This window comes from Cystoisospora suis (genome assembly GCF_002600585.1).
Source record: "Cystoisospora suis strain Wien I chromosome Unknown contig_3094, whole genome shotgun sequence".
Classification (NCBI taxonomy): domain Eukaryota; phylum Apicomplexa; class Conoidasida; order Eucoccidiorida; family Sarcocystidae; genus Cystoisospora; species Cystoisospora suis.
Window position 1 is genome coordinate 15225 of NW_027155889.1, and position 20736 is coordinate 35960.

Below are 20736 nucleotides of genomic sequence, written 5' to 3' on the forward strand. Positions count from 1 at the left end.
CATGGTGAGGTGCTCCCAGTCTCCCGTGCGCGATTACGTAGCAGTTCGCCCCGGGCTGGCCCCCGAGCGACGCGTGCCACTGCCCGACTGACGAACTAGCTGCAAGCGCGTCTTGCGCCGCACTGGAAACTCCACACGCCATGGCATGACGCTGTTGAGGAATGAGGCAACATGCTCGCACATCCTTCTGTCAGCAACCTGCATAGGCGCATGGCTGACCTCACGCCGACGACCAGTCGGCCGAAGCTAAGTAAAAAGAAGTTGCTAAAGCTCCGGGAAAAGCAAGAGGCAGGTACGCTGTAGGGGCAGGCCTCACTGGTCAGCCCGCTTGCTGGCGTTGGCGAGAAGCGTCAGACCCTGAACAGGAGAGGGGGACGAATGACGCCGAGGCCAGCACCACAGCCCGCACGACGCTCATGGCCGATAGGAGGTTAGGGCCGCGGTGGACGCTACGTTGTGCTTACGCGACAGATTGGTTACACCGCCCCTTCGGTATCGTGTATCCCCCAACCGCACGCATGTTCACTATAGCAGTTACATGGGAAGTGAGCCGCCTCTCAACCAGTCTTCGATGGCCGCTATGACTTCCCGTTGGTCTGTGACGGCGGCCTTGTGCATTTGCGGGCCCCGTAGTCTAGCAATCACTTTTTTGTCCGAGTGAAGAGGGCCGTGTTCAGGGGTTCGGAGAAATTTTGGAGAGTTGCTACTGCGGGGTGCTCGGGAGAAGAAAGATCGGTCGGCGAGACCGACAGCATGAGAATTTCGTATGATCTGCGTACGAAACGAAAGGCCTCCAGCCGGGTGAGCACACACGACCCACCAACATGGAGGCGCTCTCGCGTACGGGTTCTCACAGGAGAGAAACGTCGTTCGCTCCCTCGTGAGACGGGTCACCCGAATGTCGGTGCTTTAATCTCGGCTCGCCAATCCACGAGACGGCGCCACTCGAGCTTGACGCGCATACGCTCCGTGTGGGCAGAGCGTTCCACCTCCTGACGGGACTTGCACCCGGGTTACGGGCGCGAGGCGACGACCCCAGCCGCCGGGTTGCAGGCTTTCATTGTGTGCCTCCTCTGTCTACCCACTTGACAATAACTCCGTCAACACGCCAAGAAATATACGATGCACTTCGAATTTGTGGTCGGCTCCCTCCCTTCCCAGGAAGTGTGAGGGCGAGACAGCTCCGCTCGCTTGTGGCGCCGGAGAGCGTCTTGTCAGAGGAACACAAGACGCTATCAACATGTGTAAAAGCCACAGCAGCGCAGTCTGTGGGAGGTGCGCTGACCGGGTTGTCAGAATGTAAGTCGCAGTCAAGCGCTCTACGATTAAGGGAACAAAGCTATGCCAGAATCACTGGCAAGCGCGCGCTCTCTCAAGCGGACATGCCGATATGAAGTCAGAATGGGGAAAACAATACAGACCCAGGGGCCGAGAACCGTGGAGTGGTCACCGGCCGAGAAAGTCCGGGACAGCAAGCACGATCTTATTGAACGAAGCAGACGCTCATATTCGAGCGCCAGTTTTCTTCGTTTGCGGGCTCTGCTGCTCCATCATCAAGAGAAGGATACGTTGCTCCTCACGCTGCAACTCTAGGGCCTTCGCACGAAGGAGGTGGCCATTGTTACGTAGCCAGTTGTCGTACGCCTTGTAATCAACTGGAGCCCGCTTTTGCTGTCGAAGAAACGGATCTTGACTCCATGCCGCGCGAAGCTGACGACCCCGGGTGACGGGATCGTGCTGCCGTGCTCTCTGTCCCCCAGGTGGAGGGCCTTTGGCACTGGTCGGTCGCCTTTTCTCCCCTGCAGGTTCCCTTTTGTTAGAATTGAGAGCCAAACGTCCCAACTCCCCTCCCACGTCCTCGGCCAGACCACTGGAGCATGAACTGCCAGAGGGGACTTGACGCTTTATCTCGACAAAAGACGGACGAGACACCGGAGCGGCAGCGTTGTTGCCTACTCGCTTGCGCCAGGGTGCCACAGCCGCGCTGACGCATTCAAGTGCACGCAGTCGATCTCGCGTCTCTCGCTGAAGCTTCTGTGCGCTCTGCGTCGGCTTCCGGCGAGTCCTAAACCTTTCACTTGATGCCGCAGCAGCTGCTGCGCCCCACGGCCTGCTCGTAGAGAGGCGAGGGAGAATCGGTACTGGCTTCGACGGAGGGAGTTGCTCGAAAGCCTCCTCTTGACAGGCAATCCCTGCTTCGTTCTCCGTGTAATCATACTCACCTTCCCACTCCTGTACCGGCTCTCCAGACAGTCTTTCCGGCTCCTCGCACCCGTTCCAGCCAGCCAAGCTTTCCTCCTCATGAACAGCATCGGCAACTCCATTCCCTGTCGATGTCCTGACGGCGCCGTGAAACCAAGGATCCCTGAGCTCTTCGTGGCCCGCATTCATGAAGAAAGCCGGATGTCCGTCCGGGTTTCCGTCTGTAGGCCGAGGTGGACAAACTTTGCTGTGTGCCTTTGGTGACCACGGAAAAGTTCCAGCGTCCGGGTTAGCATAGCCGCTCGGCTCGTCCCTCTGAGGGGAACGCGTCGCCTGACATTGTGATAGATATTCTCTTGGTGTGACCGGTTTTGCCGACGCCGGACATATCTCGCTCCATTCTTGCACAGGCTGGCGCGCAACGGCACTCACAACCTGGGGTAGACGGTCACGCTCCATGCCGGTGCACCCGCAGTTTCCGTCCTCTTGGGCGGAGAAAACAAAATGACAACACGGGTGAAGGTCATGTACAGCTGAGCAGCATGCTGATCCCTGCTCGTGCGCGGCTGACAGGGCTGCAGTTGTACTACCACGTGATTGTGAAGGCGTACAGCAAGAGCAAACAGGTCCGCACGGAAAAATCAGATGCTCGCTACCTTGACCTGCGGGGTCAGGTACAGCAGGCAAGCTAGTCGCGGGCTTCACACGACAAGTCGTCTCAGCAGCCTGAGCTGCAGCTGCTTGAACGGCAGTTGCTTGCGCAACACGAGTCGCTTTTGAGGCGGCGCTGTGCGCCGCCTCTGCCGACGCGCGCAAGGCAGAGCAAGGACGGCGGGCGGGAAGAAACGACTCCGTCGGAAAAGAAAAGCCTGAAAGCACATGAGAGGGAGTGCTGGCAGCCGATTAAACCGTACAACTTCTTCAGTAAGGAGCTACTGTGTATCCCCGTAAAAAAAAAAAAAACACGCACTTGCAGGACATGCACGAAGGCACACGCAGCACAAGAGGAAAGCTCTCCATAAAGGACGCTGGTCTCGCTACGCCTGCGGGGACATACAAAAGCGAAAACCTCGACGCAGGGGGATCCGCTGCACTGCAAAGACACACGCAGCTTTACACGCACCGCCCCTGAAAACCCCTGCCGAGACGTTATTCTCATTGTCACGCAGCGACTACGTACTCCTAGAGCCTAGATGGTGAACATGCGACATGGTATTTTCATGGGTCAGCAGCCTCAGTACGTGTTTCGCGAAGTAGAGTGTAAGTCTTTGTTTTGAGTCAGGGTCGGAGGACGTGGCTCGTCAGTCCTTTCATACCACAAGCCCAAGAATTTTTCTTCGGGACTGGGTTCGGAGAACAAATAAGTCAACCGAAATCAAAAGCGAAATCGAAGAGGAAGCGAATGATGGCAACTGCTACTTCTTTTCCTGACACGCGGCCGCGTGAAACAAGCAGGCGTGTTCACAGACTCCACCAACGGCCTGTTAATTTTTTTCAGAAGAGATCAAAAGTGCCGTCTAGCAATTGAGGAGGAATGGCTTGGGGTCCGGTGGCCCAGTGGACAGGTTGTTCTTTACGAACTACGCTACCGAGATGCACGAAAATGAAACGCCTTTAGCCAGGCCTTCGTGACAGACTGCGTACACACTACGGGCCCGGACACGGGAACCGGCTAAGCCGAGGTTCCGTCTTCAACCGTGGAGCACTCGCGGGGGAAGATGAGGTGGGGGAACACTCCAGCCTAACCTTTCACACTTCAGTTGGTCTTCCATCCTTGCATTCGTGTCTTCATGTCAGAAAACGAGCCTTGTGACGCGGTGTTGGCGTCCCTATATGCGGTGATTTATCGGAATGACTGCACGGCACTTCTACACAGGAGACCGGCGAAAACATGCAAAACCCCTGCACGGCGTCAGCGACATGAGTATTTTACTGTGTTCGGATGACGGCCCTACGAGAATGATACAGAGAGCTATATCCAGTATGGCTCCCTAACGAGTAACGCTAACGCACTCAACCCTTCGGCTGTGGCTGAAAACCGCTAAGCTTATCCGCGCACTGGCGCCAACGCCAACAATCCACTGCCTGGTAAAACACGGCCACCTTGAATGCTCGCTCCCAAACAGTAAACCCGGCGAACCACTATTGTGTACCTGTCACACAGTTTGTTTTGGAGTTTTCTTCTACAAAGTCTGCAGGCAGCAGTCCTCGTTCAGCCATCGCTGACACGTCTTGCCTCTCGCCCACAGGTGGACTGCGCGGTGCGTCCATGTTCTCAACTAAATGAAAATGATACTGCACGTAATGAGGGTCTCGAAGCAGGGCTTCTCCGGTGCGCGAATCTGTCCTGCGATACTGCTGCACGTCGGAATCCCACACGTAGTACTCGCACTCGACCGACTCCGATCGTTTTTCATGGCAACCATGACTCTCCGGCGACCGAGTATGTTCAGGCGTGGAGCGAACTGGAGATTCGAAAGATCCAATACCGTTTCCTAACGAAAAATGATCTGCACCCGGTATGTCAGGGCTCCACGGAGCGCAGCGATTCAGGCAATGAATGGCCCTGTCGTTTCTGCATAGTCTCCTTGCGTGCGGGCAGCAGGAGTGGTCCCCAGAATCATACTGCAGTTGGAAGGGACCTTCCATATCTGTCAGCAGGCGAGGCAGACAATGGAACACGTCTATTTTTCAAGCAGAAGGTCAGTATAGGAAAATCTACAGTGGAGTGAAGAGGCACAAGATACAGTCTTTTTCTGTCTGGGCTGGCAGAGGGCTTGGCCATGTTCAGAGTGTACGCAGGTACAGACGGAAGTGCCGCGACGAACCCATGAATGTTCTGTGTCCGGGCACGCAGAAGGAACGGACACAGTCGGTCATGATTGCACGTCAGGATGTACCCGTTCACAGCTTAGTCTGCTAAGTGTAGGCATGGCAAAGTGGCAACAAGAAAGAGAAACGGCACACGGAGCGTTCGCCTACAAGATGCGCCAAGTTACACACCATGCCCAACACCGTTAGAATAGCCGTTTGGAAGAAACATCACGCCGGAAAGAATGTTCGGCAAAGAAGGGAAAAAACTTTGTAGAAGTTGGCAACCTTCGGACCGGACAACAGAAGCACACAAATTGAGTGTGCAAATGAGTAGCACCCCGTCAGAACAGCCGCATCAGCTGGGGAACAGGTCCGACCCACAGGGATTCTTGCAAGAACAGTCTCCGGTGCCACCGACTGAGAACGGGGGTGTGCACCACCAGCCTGCGAAGCTTCATTGAAAGTGAGAGATTGGCGCCAGCAACGTGCAGCGTTAGCTTAGAGCAACGTGTTGTTCTACAGGATGACACAAGGCAGCTGGTGACTCTGTATGGCGGGCGACTCAGGATCCCGTTTCCCTTATCGCTGAGCGCCATCAACAGTAAGTGGTCCTTCGAAGGGGGGAAAGAGGAAATCAGGGCCGCTTGTTTCGTGAAGGCAGGAATGCCTTCACTGTTTCACAGGCAGCGCTGCACGTGGCCGTAGGGGTGACGAGAGGCAACCAGCGGGCGCTTGTGGAACGCGAGACGGAGAACATCAGGACACACCCGCGGCGTGGCCGACATTGCGGTGAGAGAAACGGACGCACAATGAACGGTCAGACAGCGCTACTGTTCTGAAATTGTTCTGCTGCGCTGGCTGTTAGGGAAAAGGCTCAGCCGAAGACATGCGCTGTGTTAAAGAAGCAGATTGCATGGGCGCCCTCCCAGCAGAGTCAATGGCGGGCGGCCCTCGACCGCTTTGATCTCCGTGCGTGCGCACTCCGCAGCGTCGCTCACATGCATAATGGTTGCTCTTCAATCGCAGGGGCTTTTGGAATTTAGCTTTGTCTGCTTATTCATGCAAGCCTCTCCGGGGCCTCCATTTCTTCTTTCCCTCGGGCATGCGGTGAGACACTCTGCTTCTGGACCCCGTCACACACCCAGCGCTGCCTGGGAGGGGCTACGGTCGGAACTGCGGAGTATTCTCTCTGCTCTTCTCTGTGCCTACTGGTTGTAGTTCGTGGTCCGCTTTTGCTCAGCCCCTGATACAGACTTAGTCTTGGAATGCCCTCTATTGGTAGCGGTGTCTCTGCGCCGGCCCCACGGGTGACCTTTTGTTGGCACCATGAGTTTTGGCCCGAGGAGGGACACGTTGTTGGAAGCCAACTGGCGCATCCGGACAGGTAATTCTCGGAGGGAGTCTGTGGAAATCAGCTGGCACGCTTAACGGACAAGGTCTCTGGCTGCTGTCATATGTCTTTCCTGCTCCCCCGACAAGGACGGACACCCTACAGGTTCCCTGTCTGGTGACGGAACCGTCTGCTAGATCACGCCGTCGCCGTCTTCATGGTGACTTGTGCACCTGGCGGATGAAAGGGACTCCTGACGCAGCTCACATGTTTAGCGCTCGCGATAAGCCGTCCTGCATTCCGCCTTCGGGGAAGACGCAGCGTACATTACGGTCCTTTCAACGACTCAGCACTGCACGCTGGAAGAGTCAATTTATCAGCCTAAGTAGACGGTGTGTGCAGTCGGTCTGACCAGCGCGGTGACGGCTCGCTGAGCCATCCGCCTGGTGGGAGCGTTCTTGAGAGCGCCGTTGACGCACGATGTTTACGTACCTGCATAGATTTCGAGGGCGAGGTCGTCGGTACAGCAACCTCCTTTATTTAGTTTTCTGGTCCGCTCAGGGTATACGACAGATGAAACGTATAATACTGGTGGGACGACGCGGCGGTCCTACATGACGTTCGCTCCACAAATGAGAATCAGTCGCACAACTATCGAGCAAGCCGTGACTGTGTGCCGGCCGACCAGCGTGAAAGCCCCTCCTATATCTCTGAACAAGTAGGTTCCGTTTCACGGTATTCCGGAGCTGAAACGCACGTGTGCGGTCTCAAGTCGGCTCGAATTTCGTCAATCCGAGTTTCCGCGCTCAACCTTGACTCGCTTATCCTGTAAGGACATCCAGGAGGAAGACTGAAGGTGATGGAGCCCTCGCCTTAGTCACGCAGCCGTCTACCGCGCCGGGAAGTCGCGATATCGATGGATGCCAGCCCGGCCGGCGAACACGCTGCGTACTGATGTGCTTCAGTGACGAGTTCGTTGCGTCCCCGAAGCCACACTCCACGCGAGAGACCCTCTCTTCCGTGCTTAGCTTTGCGTAACAAACCAGGTCGTTTCTGTGGCCACGCTGGCGTAGAGTGCGACTGTCGCGCTTGTTTCGCAGCGCAAACACATCTCATAATGCTACCCGTTGCAAAGGACCAGGTACGTCGTGGACACTGTCCGTGTGCACGCCATCGACACTTAGCACAGCTGACACGAGGATAACTGTCAAGTGACAGCGAAGCCCTTTCAGATATTTCTTTGAAGAGCTGATGCTGTTGAATAGCGATCCGCGGTTGGAGTGCGGCATCGCTCAACCAGGACTATGTTCTATCGGTTGCGTAGGAGCGAGGGGCGATTTCGACAGAAACAAACTTGCCCGGGTAGCCGGTCTTGCGCGACGCGATTGTGTGTCCGGACTTTTGAGGACGTGTACCGGGACCAGGCAGCTGTGTTAACTTAGGCGGAGTAGTTGCAATTGCAGGCAGATCGAAAAACCACACCGCTTGCTGTAGTCGGGTGGCTGACAGCAGCGCTTCGTCTGCAGTGACTGTCGGATCTCTCCATGCAAACGAAAGTATTCAACGGTCCGCGCAACAACTGCCGGCAACGCATATCCGCCCCACATTGCGCGGAAGCGTCTACAGCATTGTCGGAAAGAACCGCCTCCTGGTTTTGTGTCACAGCGAGGCCGAAATCTGGCCAAGCATCGTCAGTACACCTGTAAGACTGGCGGGGAGATGCTGGCAAAGCAGTGAGCGACGAGGTTGCTCCGAATGGCGCCTGGTCGCCTTTCTAGCGTTGCTCACACTCTGGAGACGCTTAGCCTTCTCTGCACTTCAAGTCCGTTGAGAGTGATTCTTCGCTGGCTTTGCTGAGCAGTTCTCGGTTTTTTGAGCCCATCGGACTAGCCCACTCAGAACTCAGGAGGACAGTTTATTCTGCTCCTACTGGGACAACGGTGCATGACATTCAGCGCGCCCTATTCTCCTTTCGCGGTCTCGCCCTCGACGAAGCAAGTCCCCAATGCCTCCCCGAGTGAGACACCGCTCACGGCTGTGATCTGGTTTTGGTGACACCTGAATAGCTACCCAACTGCCGAAAGACTAGAACTGTTTTGCTGTTCTGCTGACACGAGAAACCCAGGACAACAAGGATTGTGGACTCAGGAGGGGCCGGAGACACGGTCAGGGAGTCGCGGAGCTAGTTTCAGATGCGGGGTCGGCGCACCACCAAGAAAGCTCCGTGATGCGCAGAGAAGCCCATCTCCAGCGTACGAGTGCGACGCAGGCTCGTACAGTCGTACGTTGGACGATATGACTCGGGAACAGAGTTAGAGAGTTTGGGCCCTCGAAAAAGACATGGGAAGCTCGCGATAGCGAACATTTTTCTTCAGGGTGCAGGGAGTATGGCACTCAAGTAATTAAGTATGCATCAAGTACTTCTCTATATTTCATGTATATGGAAACACAACGGCGTGATGAAGGATCGGCACGGCGCCTTTCTTCCTCCAATGCGCGAGCAGGTCCGGTGACTCCCTTCTCGGAGTCGCCTTACGCTCTCCCCCCCGTCCGGAGAGCTGCAGATGCCTCTCCCGCTGGTTCCGCCATAACTCCGACGAGCATGCGACAGACGCCATCGCCGGTCGTTACTGGACCCCGTATCTCGATATCGAGCCGCTTCGATAAGCGCATCTGTAAACACGTTCTTCAGCACCTATCTCTCTCGGCCATCGGCTCTCCTATGAGCAACTGCAGTCGAGGTGCGTGAGCAAGCGTTCGCCTGCAAAGCGTGGTTCTTGCGACAGATTCGGACACCTCAGTTACCAGGTGAAAGACGACTCGTGACCAAAATGGGTGGCAGGGTGTCATTCTGAGAGTGCCGGGCTTCAGGCATTCTAGCTCGGAAGAGACAGCAAGCTGCCAGTGTGCTGGCCTCGAGGGAAGGACCATTCTTCACTGGCAGCGAGAGATTGAGAAGGGAACAATGACACGCAAAGGAGAGACACAATGGCGGCTAGCAAGCACAGGGTTCCAACACTTCGGTCGAAGGCTGGCTGGGGCAGTCCTATTATACTTGTAGTCTGGGGGGAATGTCGGACCATGAGCGGTGACAGAGAATTCAGAGCATCCAGGCCAGCGAGCCAGGCTTCAGTAGAATGCTTGAATCTGTTTTGTGGGAAGACAGAATCTGTCAGAGAACCACTCTGCCCCCGAAACCCCGATGGGCTACACTCGGTGATTACGGTGACTACTGCTTGTCTACTTAATGATGCAGGAACTATGGCGGGGGCTAGCTCTGCAAGAGGCTCTCCGCCACTGAGCAGGAAGACCCCTGACCACTACATGTACCTTTTGATGCAGCTGTCTAGACAGAAAGCCGCGGCCGAGCGGGCAAAGGATTCCGCGGGTCGGAGCGTTCTCCGAGATGCAGTACCGCCACCCTCTCCTGTAGATGCAGGAGTCAGCACACAGAATCGAACCTGTCAGCGAGAGACGGAAAGGCCTCTCGTGTTGCCAAAAACACGTCTCGAGGACGTAAGCTTGGGCGACGTGGTGAACGATTGTGAAGGTCAGTCCACACTAAGACAGCAGGATTTGGTTCAGGGAAAAATCAAGGGGGAACCAACATCGGATGACTTTTACGCCGGCCAGTCTTCCCCCGGCTCAGTGGGAAAAACCGGCTGTCATACCATGCCTGGACCGACACAGTGGCCTTCTGACAGCGCAGGCCAGTCAGCAAGACGACCACCGAGTGGGAACTCAGACACACTTCACAAGCAGGATGCAGCAGAAGCCAGTTTTGACAACCTGACTGGAATGTACAGCGACTTTGGGCATTTCTCTCGCTGTCAGCCCACCGGAGACCGGTTGTGCAGCGACAGCGCACACCTTTCACATGTACCAGAGAGCCACACGAGCAAAGCGACAGCGGTGCCGCTCGACCAGCCAGCGGCTACAGGGCGGTCAACGCCGGCGGTTCCCGAATATGCTGCTCCCCGGAGCCTGTCGTCCACCAAGAGGGGAGACGGCCGTTGCTGCGCTGAAGCAGCAAGGTGCACTTCGCTTGAAGACTCAAGGACCGTGCCTAGACCGCACAAGTATTCTGGCTGGGGGGAATGCGAGAAAGATCTCGCTCACTGCCAGCAGCGGGGACGCGAAGAAGACTGCGGCTGTCGGGGCGGTGCTGGTGAAAACTCCGACGGAGCAGGAGACTGCGAACGATACGAGAAAGAGCGACCACAAAACGCCTCACAGCCGACTCCGCCACAGCCGAACCAAGTTCACAACTGTATGTGGGAGCACCCTGCAAGTATTCAGCAGCTGGTGGACGCAATAGCGGGGGGGTGCGGAAATCGAAACAAGTTCTCCTTCAACTGCCAAAGGATTTACTGCACCAGGCCAGGAAGACACTGCGCCTCCTGCCCCGCAGCCAGGGCACAGCACATGTCCGACACAAAACCCAGATCGACGCCCGTCTTAGCTGAGGTCCGCAGGCTACAGCTAGAAAACTTGCTGAGGCTTGGACGGCGTAGTTGTCACGTCTCAGCGTATGAGAAGACTGTGGAGCTTCGTTTGACTAACGAGTGCCGCAGCCGAAGCCTTTCCCTGCCTCCACGGATCGAGGGTCGCGACAGCTGGCAACCTTCTTGGGAACCAACGGAGTTAGAACCAAAGTCCAAGACTCTCCACCTTCCTCTTCCACCTTGGCCGCAGTCTGACGATCCAGTGTACGACTGGGAGCCACAGCCGCTAGAGCGCGAATGTGAATTCAGTCGCTCTTGGAATGATGTTGACCCGCCGCTGCACTGCCGACACCACCTCAAGAGTGGAAAGACTCCCAGGTCATCGCAAAGCAGCAGCTGCCCCCCCGGAAGCGCAGGGAGTGGACACCAGTCACATCTACGGAAATGCGGGTCTAGAAAATGCCGCCATCGGGTTGAAAGATGCTTTAGCGGCTCAGGAGGTTCGTTGCTCAGCTCAGACGAACCCCGCGACAAGTATACAGGGCACAACGACCCCGGGTGTCGTGTTTCATCATCAGCCGACAGGGCAACCGACAACAGCATCAAGACGGATGTGTCATTTGCGCAGCAGATGTACGTTGTCACCTAGCACAGGGCAAGGTGTTCTGTTACGGCCGAGTGAACACTAACAGTTGCCACCCCTACTGCATGCCTTCTGCAGTCCCTCTTGAACGAGGAGCGCAGGCCCAGCTGTCAAAGAAGACGGCCCTGGAGCGTGGCCGACCCTTTGGAGCCGCCTCGCAAGACAGACGGCAAGCTCGCGAACAATCAACGCCGTGGTTGGAATGCTGTGTGGGTGTCCTGTGTCCAGGCGGGGAATGGCGGAGGGTCTCCGAGACGCTGTCTGCAGCGTCGCGCCTCTTCGGTGTTACAATGAGTGAGCCGGAAACCTTCACATGGGAAAAGCTGTGCCACGGAGCTCCATAGCGGACAGTTGCCATACACCACGCGGATAACGCCACATTGAATCTGAGGCGTCCTTTTTCCACAGGTGCACCGGACTCGAGGAAGAAGTGATGGAGGAAGAGCGTCGGGCAACCGCGTGGCAGTGCTGCGTCAACGACCGCAAGACCAAGAAGGGCTTGCGGCCTCATTGAGCCCTAGACACTTCTGCCCAACCTGCATGTCATGTCCCGAAACTCTTGGGGACGATGTACTGTCTGTTACCCACCATCCTGGAAGTGTTGTACCTTCGCATCACGCGGTCACCTAACAAAGCGGTAGATAGCGGCTGCTCACAGGAGCCCCACCGCAGACGAATCCCAACTGTAGGCTGACTCGGACTGACCTGGCGAACTGGCGAGAGGATATAAATGCCTCGAACCGGCGTCTACACTTTCAGAGAGAGTAGACAACCTGCTACGACGCAGTTCTGTACGAAACGGGGACGCGCTTTACGGGCATAAAGATCAAGCGGTTGACCCGGATCTGTTTTGAAGAGATCCGCCAGACGTCCTGATTTCTTGTCGAAGGAATGGTTGGCGTTTCTTGTTCGCCGTGCGTCCGTGTAGATGTGACGCCTGTCAATAAGCTGCAAAGATATTAAGGCCTGTTGAGTGTGTGAACGGAAAGTCGCGTAGCTACTTGGGAGTGCCCTGCAATTTCCCAGTGAACCCTGTATCCCTTCCAAAGCTGTTCGTCTCTGTTGTTGCTGGAAGTGATTTCATCGCATGTTCGCGTGCTAGTACGTGTTTTGGGCGTGGGAGTCCGAGAATGCTAGGAAGTGAGCCGTGCCTCCATATCTGCGGCGGCGTGTTTGATCGAACGAACAGTGGAACTGTCTTCAGAGACGGACAAACCAGCCGCAAGAACCTCGTAGCTCGGCGAGACAGAGACCGAGACAAAGGTGCTTTCTTGCCACCTCGTACATAGAGATACGCAGTCCAGACACTACAGAAAGCTAACTGTAGTGTGAGGAACCGCGGGAGTGCGCTACTGTACGGCGATATACGATAGCAGTCCTGTCCCCCGATAGAAACAAAACAACGCCACCAGGTCGTGCTGACGCTGTTCAGCGGCCGCTCCTGGGGGACAAAAGCTATGTCAGAGCATGGGGCGCGCTAGAGGCCGGCTAACCGCGGATGACGAATCCAGCACGAGACAGCCGGAGAGCGGATCCGCACCGGCGCTGTCAAGACCCGAACAGCACTGAAACTGTACTTAGAGGTAAAGAAGGAGATGCTTCAAAAAAACGTGTGGCCCAGTTACTGAAGGAAGGGGAACCAGTAGCTCAAGCCGGGATGAGGTACAGCATCAGGTTGTCTGCCCGCAGCCGAACTACTGGCACTAGCACGGCGTCAAACTCCAGCTGCAAGAACGGATTTCAACCCGGTTGGCCTAACAACGCGCCACCCTGAAAAGCCGGACAAGAGACTCTTTGCCACTTTCGAAGCAGCTCGGCGGTGCTTGTGCTCTTCAGGGCGCGGAGGGGTGTGCCTTCCTTTTTTGATAGGGAAAGAGAGGGAAGTGCCTTCCACAATCTGAGAAGCCGAGTGATCTGGCTTTCTCATCCGATTACAGAAGACCGCAGGTGACCGGTCACAGCCTTCTGTTGTTCGGAGCGCTCTGCGTCTTCGTCGTCGTCCTGCCTCTGGGCTACAATCATTTTGCGCCTCATTAATCCTTCCAACAGCCCCTGCCGGACCTCAGATCCTAACTGCACCTGTACGTTCTGTTTCCGTTTGTTGAGCAGCTCGCGCCTTATCCATCCCTGGACTTCAGTGTAATTTTTCAGGAAAACCCAGAACTCGCCAATTTGCACGTCATCGGCATCCTCAATTACTAGTTCTGTCTGCTGCTGTGGTAAAATGTACCCGATTATGTCAGCGTTTTCTGTCGCAGCCAGAGGGGGGGAATTTTCTTGAAACTGTTCCACCATGCGACCACCCAGTTCCCAAAAAGTGTCCAATCGTTCCATCAGTTCTTCTATATCCTCGACCATTACTGAACAACACTTTACTTCGTCTACCCCTTCATCGTCCGAGCTGTTCTCAAAGCTGTCACTACCGTCTCCGCCAAGATTGAACAACAGTACGCCGCTGTCATCGGAAGAGGTTTTTTCCGTTACAGACTGTCCACCGGCAGCAACTTCGCCGTTGCCGTTATGGCCGTTTTTCCGTTCGCTTTTACGGCCCTGCGTTGCTCGCCGCGCAGCTGCCTTTCTTGATCGCTCTTCTTCGCAGAGGCGGCGAGATTTCTCGAGCCTGTAGGCCTCGAAGACATGCTTGACCTCTTCTTTTCGAAGCAGGAAGTCTCTTCGGGCCCTTTCTTCGTCAACAATGTCCTTGATAAGCTCGTAGAAGGCGCTGTGCCGGCAGTTCAACTTTTCTTGCAGACACGCCCCTTGGGCCCCAGTTTGCGTCGGCTTCTCGGGGTTCTCGCCATTTGGAGTGGCAGCGTCTAGCCTTCTCAGGCTTGGTCTGTGCTTCGGGTGATGACGAAGAAGGTACTGCGCCAGCCAGCATAGTGGACTAAAGCGCGAGTGATACTCCCTCCCAAACCTCTTTTTGCTCGAGTCGGACAGCATTAGCTCGACCGCCTTACACAAGGCGACAAGTCCATCGTGCAGTAGTGGCACAAGAAGCTCCGCCAAATACACGTCCATGTCATCTCCGGCTGACGTGGCGATGGATCTTCTGATCGAGACTTTCCATGGAAGTGCTCTGCGAGCCCGACGCGAGCTCGTCGTTGGCTTGTCTGCCTGTGCCTCGTTTTTCTCGTCGCCGGACAGAGCTGATTCGACTCCCTCGCTACCGGCATCGCTCTGTGCGGCATCCTCTGACGGGGGGAAGCCATACTCATCCTCGTCGTCTCCAGTCTTCCGAGACTGCCCCTCTCCGCTGTTTGCAGGACCGCCCCTGTTATCCGTACGCGATGCGAAGGTACCTAGCTGCTGTTGTCGACGATAGGCAGCGGCCAGCAAGAACCGCGCCCGGTTCGATCGTAGCTTGTCTATGACGTAACGAACGCTCTTCAGATGGCGGAGGTACGCCGAAGGAGATTCGTCCCGGCGCCTCTCCGGAGGAGACGCTGCCTGGTCCGTTGCCGCATGCATGATTACCAAATCTTACTACCCGAATGCGAAGCTCACTGAGAAAGGGAGTGCGTGCCAACTTCGGTGCAGCCTGCTCACTCCGGAGCGGTCACACGGGAACTTCGTATCATCAAGTGTTCGGCAAAATCGGTGCGATTCATTTTTCTCGACTCCTATCCAACATATTCTCTTCATTGCATCCTGCATAACTCTCGTGTCCCATTAGCAGTAAGTGGCAATCTTTCTACACAGCCATGTAAAGAAAGGGAAACGTGACAAGAAGAGACTCGATGCCGGCATGGGTAGCAAACGGGGCTGCATGCGAGTGTCGACGCGTGATAACGCGACACTTCTCTCCGGGGAAAGTTGCATCTCTCGTGAATTGTATCGTACTCCGTGAATTGCTGAGAATGCAAGTGACGGGTCCGCAGGCTCATGTGTGGCAGGCTTCGCTTTTTTTCTCTTTTACGCGCGAGAACCGGTCCCAGATGCAGCCGTGTGTGCATGCGGCCGCGCCCTTCGTCATCTCGGCCACGGGGAAGTAAGCCTGCTAAGCACCATCGCTTGCTGTCCCACCTCGATTGCTTACGAGGGAAAGGCTACGTACAACTAAAGAGCAGCACTCAGTTCAGCCAGCTCCCGCAGGGGGGTCCGCCGCCTTGGCTCGCGTTCTGAGGCCTGTGTCCTGACTTCTTGCGTACCTATCGGCTACGGACCAAACCGATGTCAATGGTCGGATGGAGTAACCCTTAAGTTTACTTGTCGAGAAGCCCCTTGGCTACCTGGGTGCGTATGAGGAGAGCAGGTTTCTCGAGTAATCTTTCGGGTATGGGGGCGGGTACAGCCCGACCGGGGCAGGGGAACGTTCACGTTCCCGGTCTCTGTTTGGCAGGCAGACGAAGTAGACAGCCACGTCTTCTCTGTTTTTCAACTCTCTGCGACAATGAAAGATTCTCTCGCTGGTGTGCATCACCGGTAGGGGATCGACACTCCATGACCAACTGGTGGCAGCGACGTCTCTGCGGGTCTTTCTCGCGCCACCTCGCTTCCTCTTTCAATCGAACAATTGACGCATCACCCGAGACCCAGAAAGAAACGGTCGGCTGGAGAACGGGGGTTCAGAGGGGCTCCAATGTCTCAGACGCTCCTCTCATAGTATCCCAAGAACAATCTTCTTTCTCCCGTGCTTCCCCCCGTCCGGCTATCGCCGTTTCGTTTTGTGGGCCTCCCGCTTCTGCATGTCTGCCGTTCTCTTCCTGTTCATCGTCACCTTCATCCCACCCCGCACTCTTGAGCTCTCTTCATCTCTCGTGGCGCTCTTTCTCTTTCAGATCCAAGCACGGTGCCGTTTCTCTGTCTCCCCTCTTCACTCGAGTGTCGGAGTGCGCGCTGCTGAGGCCTACTTGTTCGTTGCCTGTCCTTTTCATCTTCTCTGGCTTGCGCTTCAAGAGATACATCCCGTTTCATACACCTAAAAACCCCAAAAGTAAAAATGCAACGGCTCTTCCTCCCCCCCTGTTTGCATCAGCGACTTTGAATGTGATGCGTCATGCCGTCTTGCCAAGTTCTCCGTCGGAAGCAGAATATGCTTTGTCAGGTTCTCTAAGACTTTCACCTTTTCAAGCGGTCCGTGTTCTCCAAGCTTTCTTGCCACCAGCAGCAAACCGGCTCTCAAACACACCAGTCGGGCCCTTATTTACCCTCCAAAATGGACCATTAGGCTACGTGCATGCCCCGCTACGATGTCTCGACGGGTCGTCACCGGCCCCCCCGCACGTGGATTCCGCACCCAGAGTGTCGGCTGACGGTGTGCTTGGAGAGGAGTCGCTTGTTTATTTAACTTTGAACGTTGCGGCAGATCTCAAGCGAGAGAGTGTTCGCGGTGTCTGTACCCTTCAGCATGGTGTTGGCAGTAATGTCCGCTTGGCGGTCTTCTGTCCGGAGGAAGAGGTTAGTAAAAGTTAGGTAACTCCCCGATAACTCAAGACTAGGCCATCTGCCTGACATCTGCCGTCGCTTCTGATCAGGAATGACAATCTCACAGGAGAAGCTGTCACATCTACCCCAACCGCGCTCACAGGCATCGAGTTTGACGGTATGTTAGTCGGTATGGGAAGTGTTCCCACCGTGTAGGGCGGACTGTAGATGCAGACGACGCCTCGACTTCCGCGGTGCCCGAGCCGCACCGGCATGTCAGAGGTTAACCTTTTGGTTAACCCGCTCCCGGATAGTGCACTCACCGCAGTCGAAGGCCGCACTATAAGTGGCAACGCTATTCATACGCGCCAGCCAAAGGGGTCCTCTGTGGTCATGTGGGCGAAGTAGGATGTACGAACGTGATTCTTAGACAACTTGGTTGTGTACACCCCCACCAGAAAGTTCCTGCTTCGAGGCGACATTTTCAGTTCTTTGTGGTGCGCTTTACCGACGTATACTGGCCTGATTCTGGGGGTCGTTTGTTTTTGTTTCTGGCCTGAATTTCCTGACGGAAGTCTTTGTCACTCACCCCACCATTTTGTACATAGAGTGCCACTGCAACGGGACCCTGCTAGTTTGGTGGTAGCAATATCCACTTATTTTGCCCGTAGAAGTCATGACGGATAGCGAGACATGGTCGTGGTCCGAGAATTCTTCGACACCCGTGTACTGCCGCTACCGGATATCAATCTTCATGCAGACACAATCTTCAGTTCATCCGTGTCCTTGCGTGCTTCTTCACGTCCTGTGACTTAAAATAATGGCACCCTCAACGCCGCTGTGGTCACTCGGTGTCTGTTGGTCGGTTTGTTGGCTGAACAACATACCAAGCGCGAGCGAGACAACGACAGTTTGGGCAGCCTGCAACCTCTGCAGGTCCCCCGTTTGGGGGGGGGTGGGGAGGAGAAGAGGAAGGATCCGGTTCTTTAGTCTATATTTGTCAGCTTGCTTTTCTCTGAGACGTCATATCAGTGGGTCTAGGTTCCCTGGCCTTTGTCTACCTAGGTATTTTCTGCATGTCGTGGTCGGCACGGAGGCTGGCGTGGTGGGAAGTACTCCGCGCGGTGATATGCCGGACGCTACTTGACGCCGCCACTTCCGTGTTGTTTCACATCCTCTTCGCAGCATAGCTTGGCAGCAGGTAGTCAATCTGTCTCCGTTTGTTCCCTTCTTTAGGGCGACGCCATGGACAGGCAGTGTGGCTTTATGAGTTCCTGACGCTAGTATTCCGGGACCTGGTACGCGAAAACGGGTTTCTTCCAAGCTTCTTGCTGTGTTTGGGTCTGCGCCCATGTTCAGGCTCCCACCATGCTGGCCCTGGGTGCCGACTACGCCGGTGTTGATACGCTGATTCCCCGCATTGCTAAGGGGTAGGATGCGGTTTGAATTGTACACAACGGCGGCTTGTGCGGTCGCGGACTACGGTGCCTGGGATCCCTCGTGTTTCGGGTTACGCCTCTTGAATTCGTGAAGGATAGGCACAGTGATGCCGCTTTGCGGAGCTCCGTAGCGTGTGCGGATCCTCTGAGCACAAAGAGGTCTCGGTAGAGTACAACCGTTGTCCAGTACAGTTCCCGGTACATGTGGAGCATAGACCGCCCCTCTACAGTACTGAGTGCTAGTTTTTGTCTCACGTTGGTGCGCAGGCTGACAGGTGGCTCAGCCAAGACGCGCCACTATCATACCTGACAGGGAGGTACCGAAGCCCCTAGTATGAATCTTCTCGTCCAACCCCCTCCGTATCAGCTTGTTCTTTCGTCGTTCAAAAAGAAACAACCGGTCATTTCTGTGCAGTTAGACACCGCTAATATGTGGAGTCTCTTCGTCGAGGAGGAACTGAAGAGGATCGATAAGAACCTTTCTTCTTTTTCTTGAGTGAAACGGGATGACTGAGATAATCCTTTTCTGACGCATCTGTCAAGCGAAGGAGAGACTGCCTATGTTGCAGGATAAGTCAGTGTCTTACTGCGCTAATCGTCGTACGTATAAATAGCGGCCTGATGTGCTGCGTCTAGCTGCCTCTCCGAACTCACAGGGGACGGCACGATCTCTTCGCTGGTTCACTGTAGGAGACGTGGTCGTGTCCCCTCGGTAGTTTCGCATTTCTCTCAGTGGAGCCGGCCACATCTGTGTATACAAGAACTGTCTCTCTCCATCCATCCGAGGGCATTGCTCGCACAGAAGATGCCAGCGTACTGAATGAGTTTGAAGGGCACTCGCGCGGCCTCGCGTGCGTGCCCTTTGAATTGGAGTTTTCTTTTGTCGACAGCTAGAAGGGGCCCTGTCTGTAAGGATAGAACGACTGCCATCGCCGACATTTGTTTTCCTTTTGCCGCAGTTGGGTTGCTTTTGACAAAACTCTAGCAGTGGCTAATGTCATGCCCAAGCTTCTCAAGGTGGCCCGCGTTCTCGGGCCTCGCAAGCTGATGCCTTCGCCCAAATCGGGTGAGTCGTTGTATAGTTGCTATGGACATATATTTCTAAGTGAGGGAGCTGTGCAGTCGCGCATGTTTCTACGACTGTATATCGTGTCGGACTTCGAATAGAAGATACCGAGTGCGTACTTCTACAGGACGTCCAAACTCTGACCTGCGCACTTCTGTTTGTATAGATTTCTACGGGTGGTGTCGGTATTGTTTACTTGGTCGGTGACGGTTCTTCTCCTCTGTTGGTCTCTCGTCGTTCGGTCTGCGGTTGGCAGTGTCATCCAGGCCGAGGTGGGCTGTTGACCTTCTTCTCTTGTGGCGCTCTCTTCCTTCCAGTGGCTTCCATGTTTCAGTCGAGTAGCATCGGCGTACGTCTTCACGTTGTTTGTGAACTGAATGAGGGGATGGGCTGCGCTGTGCCCTAATGTTCCAGCCCAGCGCCTTTCTTAGAGCACTAACAGGAACGGAGTCAAAGAAAAAGAAGACGAGATCGGAAGAGTGTTTGGCTTCTGACAAGCCGCGGCATCTCCTCCAGAGCGAACGCCGTGACGCGGAGACGCTTCGATGGTTGGTCGTCGAGCTTAACTATTGTACAGCTTACATCTTCACTGTCTGGCAGGGGGTGTCCTTCTCCGATGTCAGAGAGCCGACTAACTACATCTAGCGTACAACGGCGTTGGTGACATGCGACCGTAGCCTACCGTAGCATTTGGGACAATTCCTTGAGAGTATGACGAAGGTCACAGTGGCACCGTGACGAAGAGACGCGTGTATTTCTTTGCCTGTTGTGCTATCCCTTTCTGAGGCCCGATACCGTATTGTCGTCGTGTTGCCGCATACTCGGTGTCTTGTACGTGAGCACGGTTGATGTTTCTCATCCAGAGCTTTTTCTCGCTTTGAGAATGGCGACTGACTCCGTTTTAGTGGATGACTGGCAGTCGTAGCGCGTATGTCATTTTCACAATGATCATCGTGTTGTTGTGCAGGATCCGTTGTCTCGAATCTTTCCGAGGCTGTTCGGGCCGTAAAGAGCGGAGAATGCGTGGAGTTTAGAGCAGAAGGCGAAACTGGCGAAGTGCGTGTTGTCGTAGGGAGAAGAGATTTCACCGCGACACAGCTTCTGGATAACATCAAATGCGTTGTCAAAGAGGTAAGGTGACAGTGTTTTGATTGCAGCGGTGGGTGGTCAACACGGTGTCTTGACTCTGCTTCGTCGTCTTATGTCATTCGTGGGCCCGTTACTGCTGTTTTCTATCTCAAGAGAACAAGGTGACGGCTGTTTTAAGATTCCAACCTAGGTGTGTCATTTCATGCAGTACCCAGTGCCACTTCTGGTGTTGTTACGTCTCATCTTCCGTCCGTTCACTTACCGAAGTAGAGCAGCGTGTACGCGCATCGTCAGAGTTCTCCCGCTAATACAAAGATTTTACAAAACAATGGAGTCGGCTG

At 55.2% G+C, this 20736-nt stretch overlaps 5 protein-coding genes across 5 annotated transcripts; 3 read left to right on the forward strand and 2 right to left on the reverse strand.

Annotated features, from left to right (window-relative positions):
- Positions 1-1290: 1290 nt before the first annotated feature.
- CSUI_006185 (uncharacterized protein) lies at positions 1291-6012 on the reverse strand. Its single transcript, XM_068066349.1, has 2 exons — positions 4356-6012; positions 1291-3071 (listed from the first exon to the last, which is right to left on the reverse strand). The coding sequence occupies exons 1-2, from the start codon at positions 4849-4851 to the stop codon at positions 1504-1506; spliced, it is 2064 nt and encodes a 687-aa protein (XP_067921673.1). The 5' UTR covers positions 4852-6012; the 3' UTR covers positions 1291-1503.
- CSUI_006186 (uncharacterized protein) lies at positions 5489-7395 on the forward strand. The gene is made up of 2 exons (XM_068066350.1): positions 5489-6400; positions 6908-7395. Exon 1 carries the CDS (start codon positions 6022-6024, stop codon positions 6232-6234), a length of 213 nt encoding a protein of 70 aa, XP_067921674.1. The 5' UTR covers positions 5489-6021; the 3' UTR covers positions 6235-6400; positions 6908-7395.
- A 2032-nt stretch (positions 7396-9427) lies between these two features.
- On the forward strand, positions 9428-11732 carry CSUI_006187 (uncharacterized protein; the record flags this gene model as incomplete). The annotated part of the gene is made up of 3 exons (XM_068066351.1): positions 9428-9434; positions 9603-11424; positions 11663-11732. 3 exons carry the CDS (start codon positions 9428-9430, stop codon positions 11730-11732), a joined length of 1899 nt encoding a protein of 632 aa, XP_067921675.1.
- Positions 11733-13156: 1424 nt separating this feature from the next.
- CSUI_006188 (uncharacterized protein) lies at positions 13157-15272 on the reverse strand. Its single transcript, XM_068066352.1, has one exon. It carries the CDS (start codon positions 14903-14905, stop codon positions 13358-13360), a length of 1548 nt encoding a protein of 515 aa, XP_067921676.1. The 5' UTR covers positions 14906-15272; the 3' UTR covers positions 13157-13357.
- A 15-nt stretch (positions 15273-15287) lies between these two features.
- CSUI_006189 (l1p family of ribosomal protein) lies at positions 15288-20437 on the forward strand (the record flags this gene model as incomplete). The annotated part of the gene is made up of 4 exons (XM_068066353.1): positions 15288-16834; positions 18161-18231; positions 19200-19306; positions 20274-20437. Coding segments are annotated over exons 1-4 (1500 nt in total), but the record flags the coding sequence as incomplete, so codon positions are not given.
- Between the last annotated feature and the right edge of the window lie 299 nt (positions 20438-20736).

Coding starts and splice junctions, on each gene's coding strand:
- CSUI_006186 (XM_068066350.1), top strand. CDS start 6,022: ATGGTTGCTCTTCAATCGCAGGGGCTTTTGGAATTTAGCTTTGTCTGC.
- CSUI_006185 (XM_068066349.1), bottom strand. CDS start 4,851: ATGGAAGGTCCCTTCCAACTGCAGTATGATTCTGGGGACCACTCCTGC. Junction 3,072..4,355: donor CAAAACAAACTGTGTGACAG/GTACACAATAGT, acceptor ATGTGCTTTCAG/GCTTTTCTTTTCCGACGGAG.
- CSUI_006188 (XM_068066352.1), bottom strand. CDS start 14,905: ATGCATGCGGCAACGGACCAGGCAGCGTCTCCTCCGGAGAGGCGCCGG.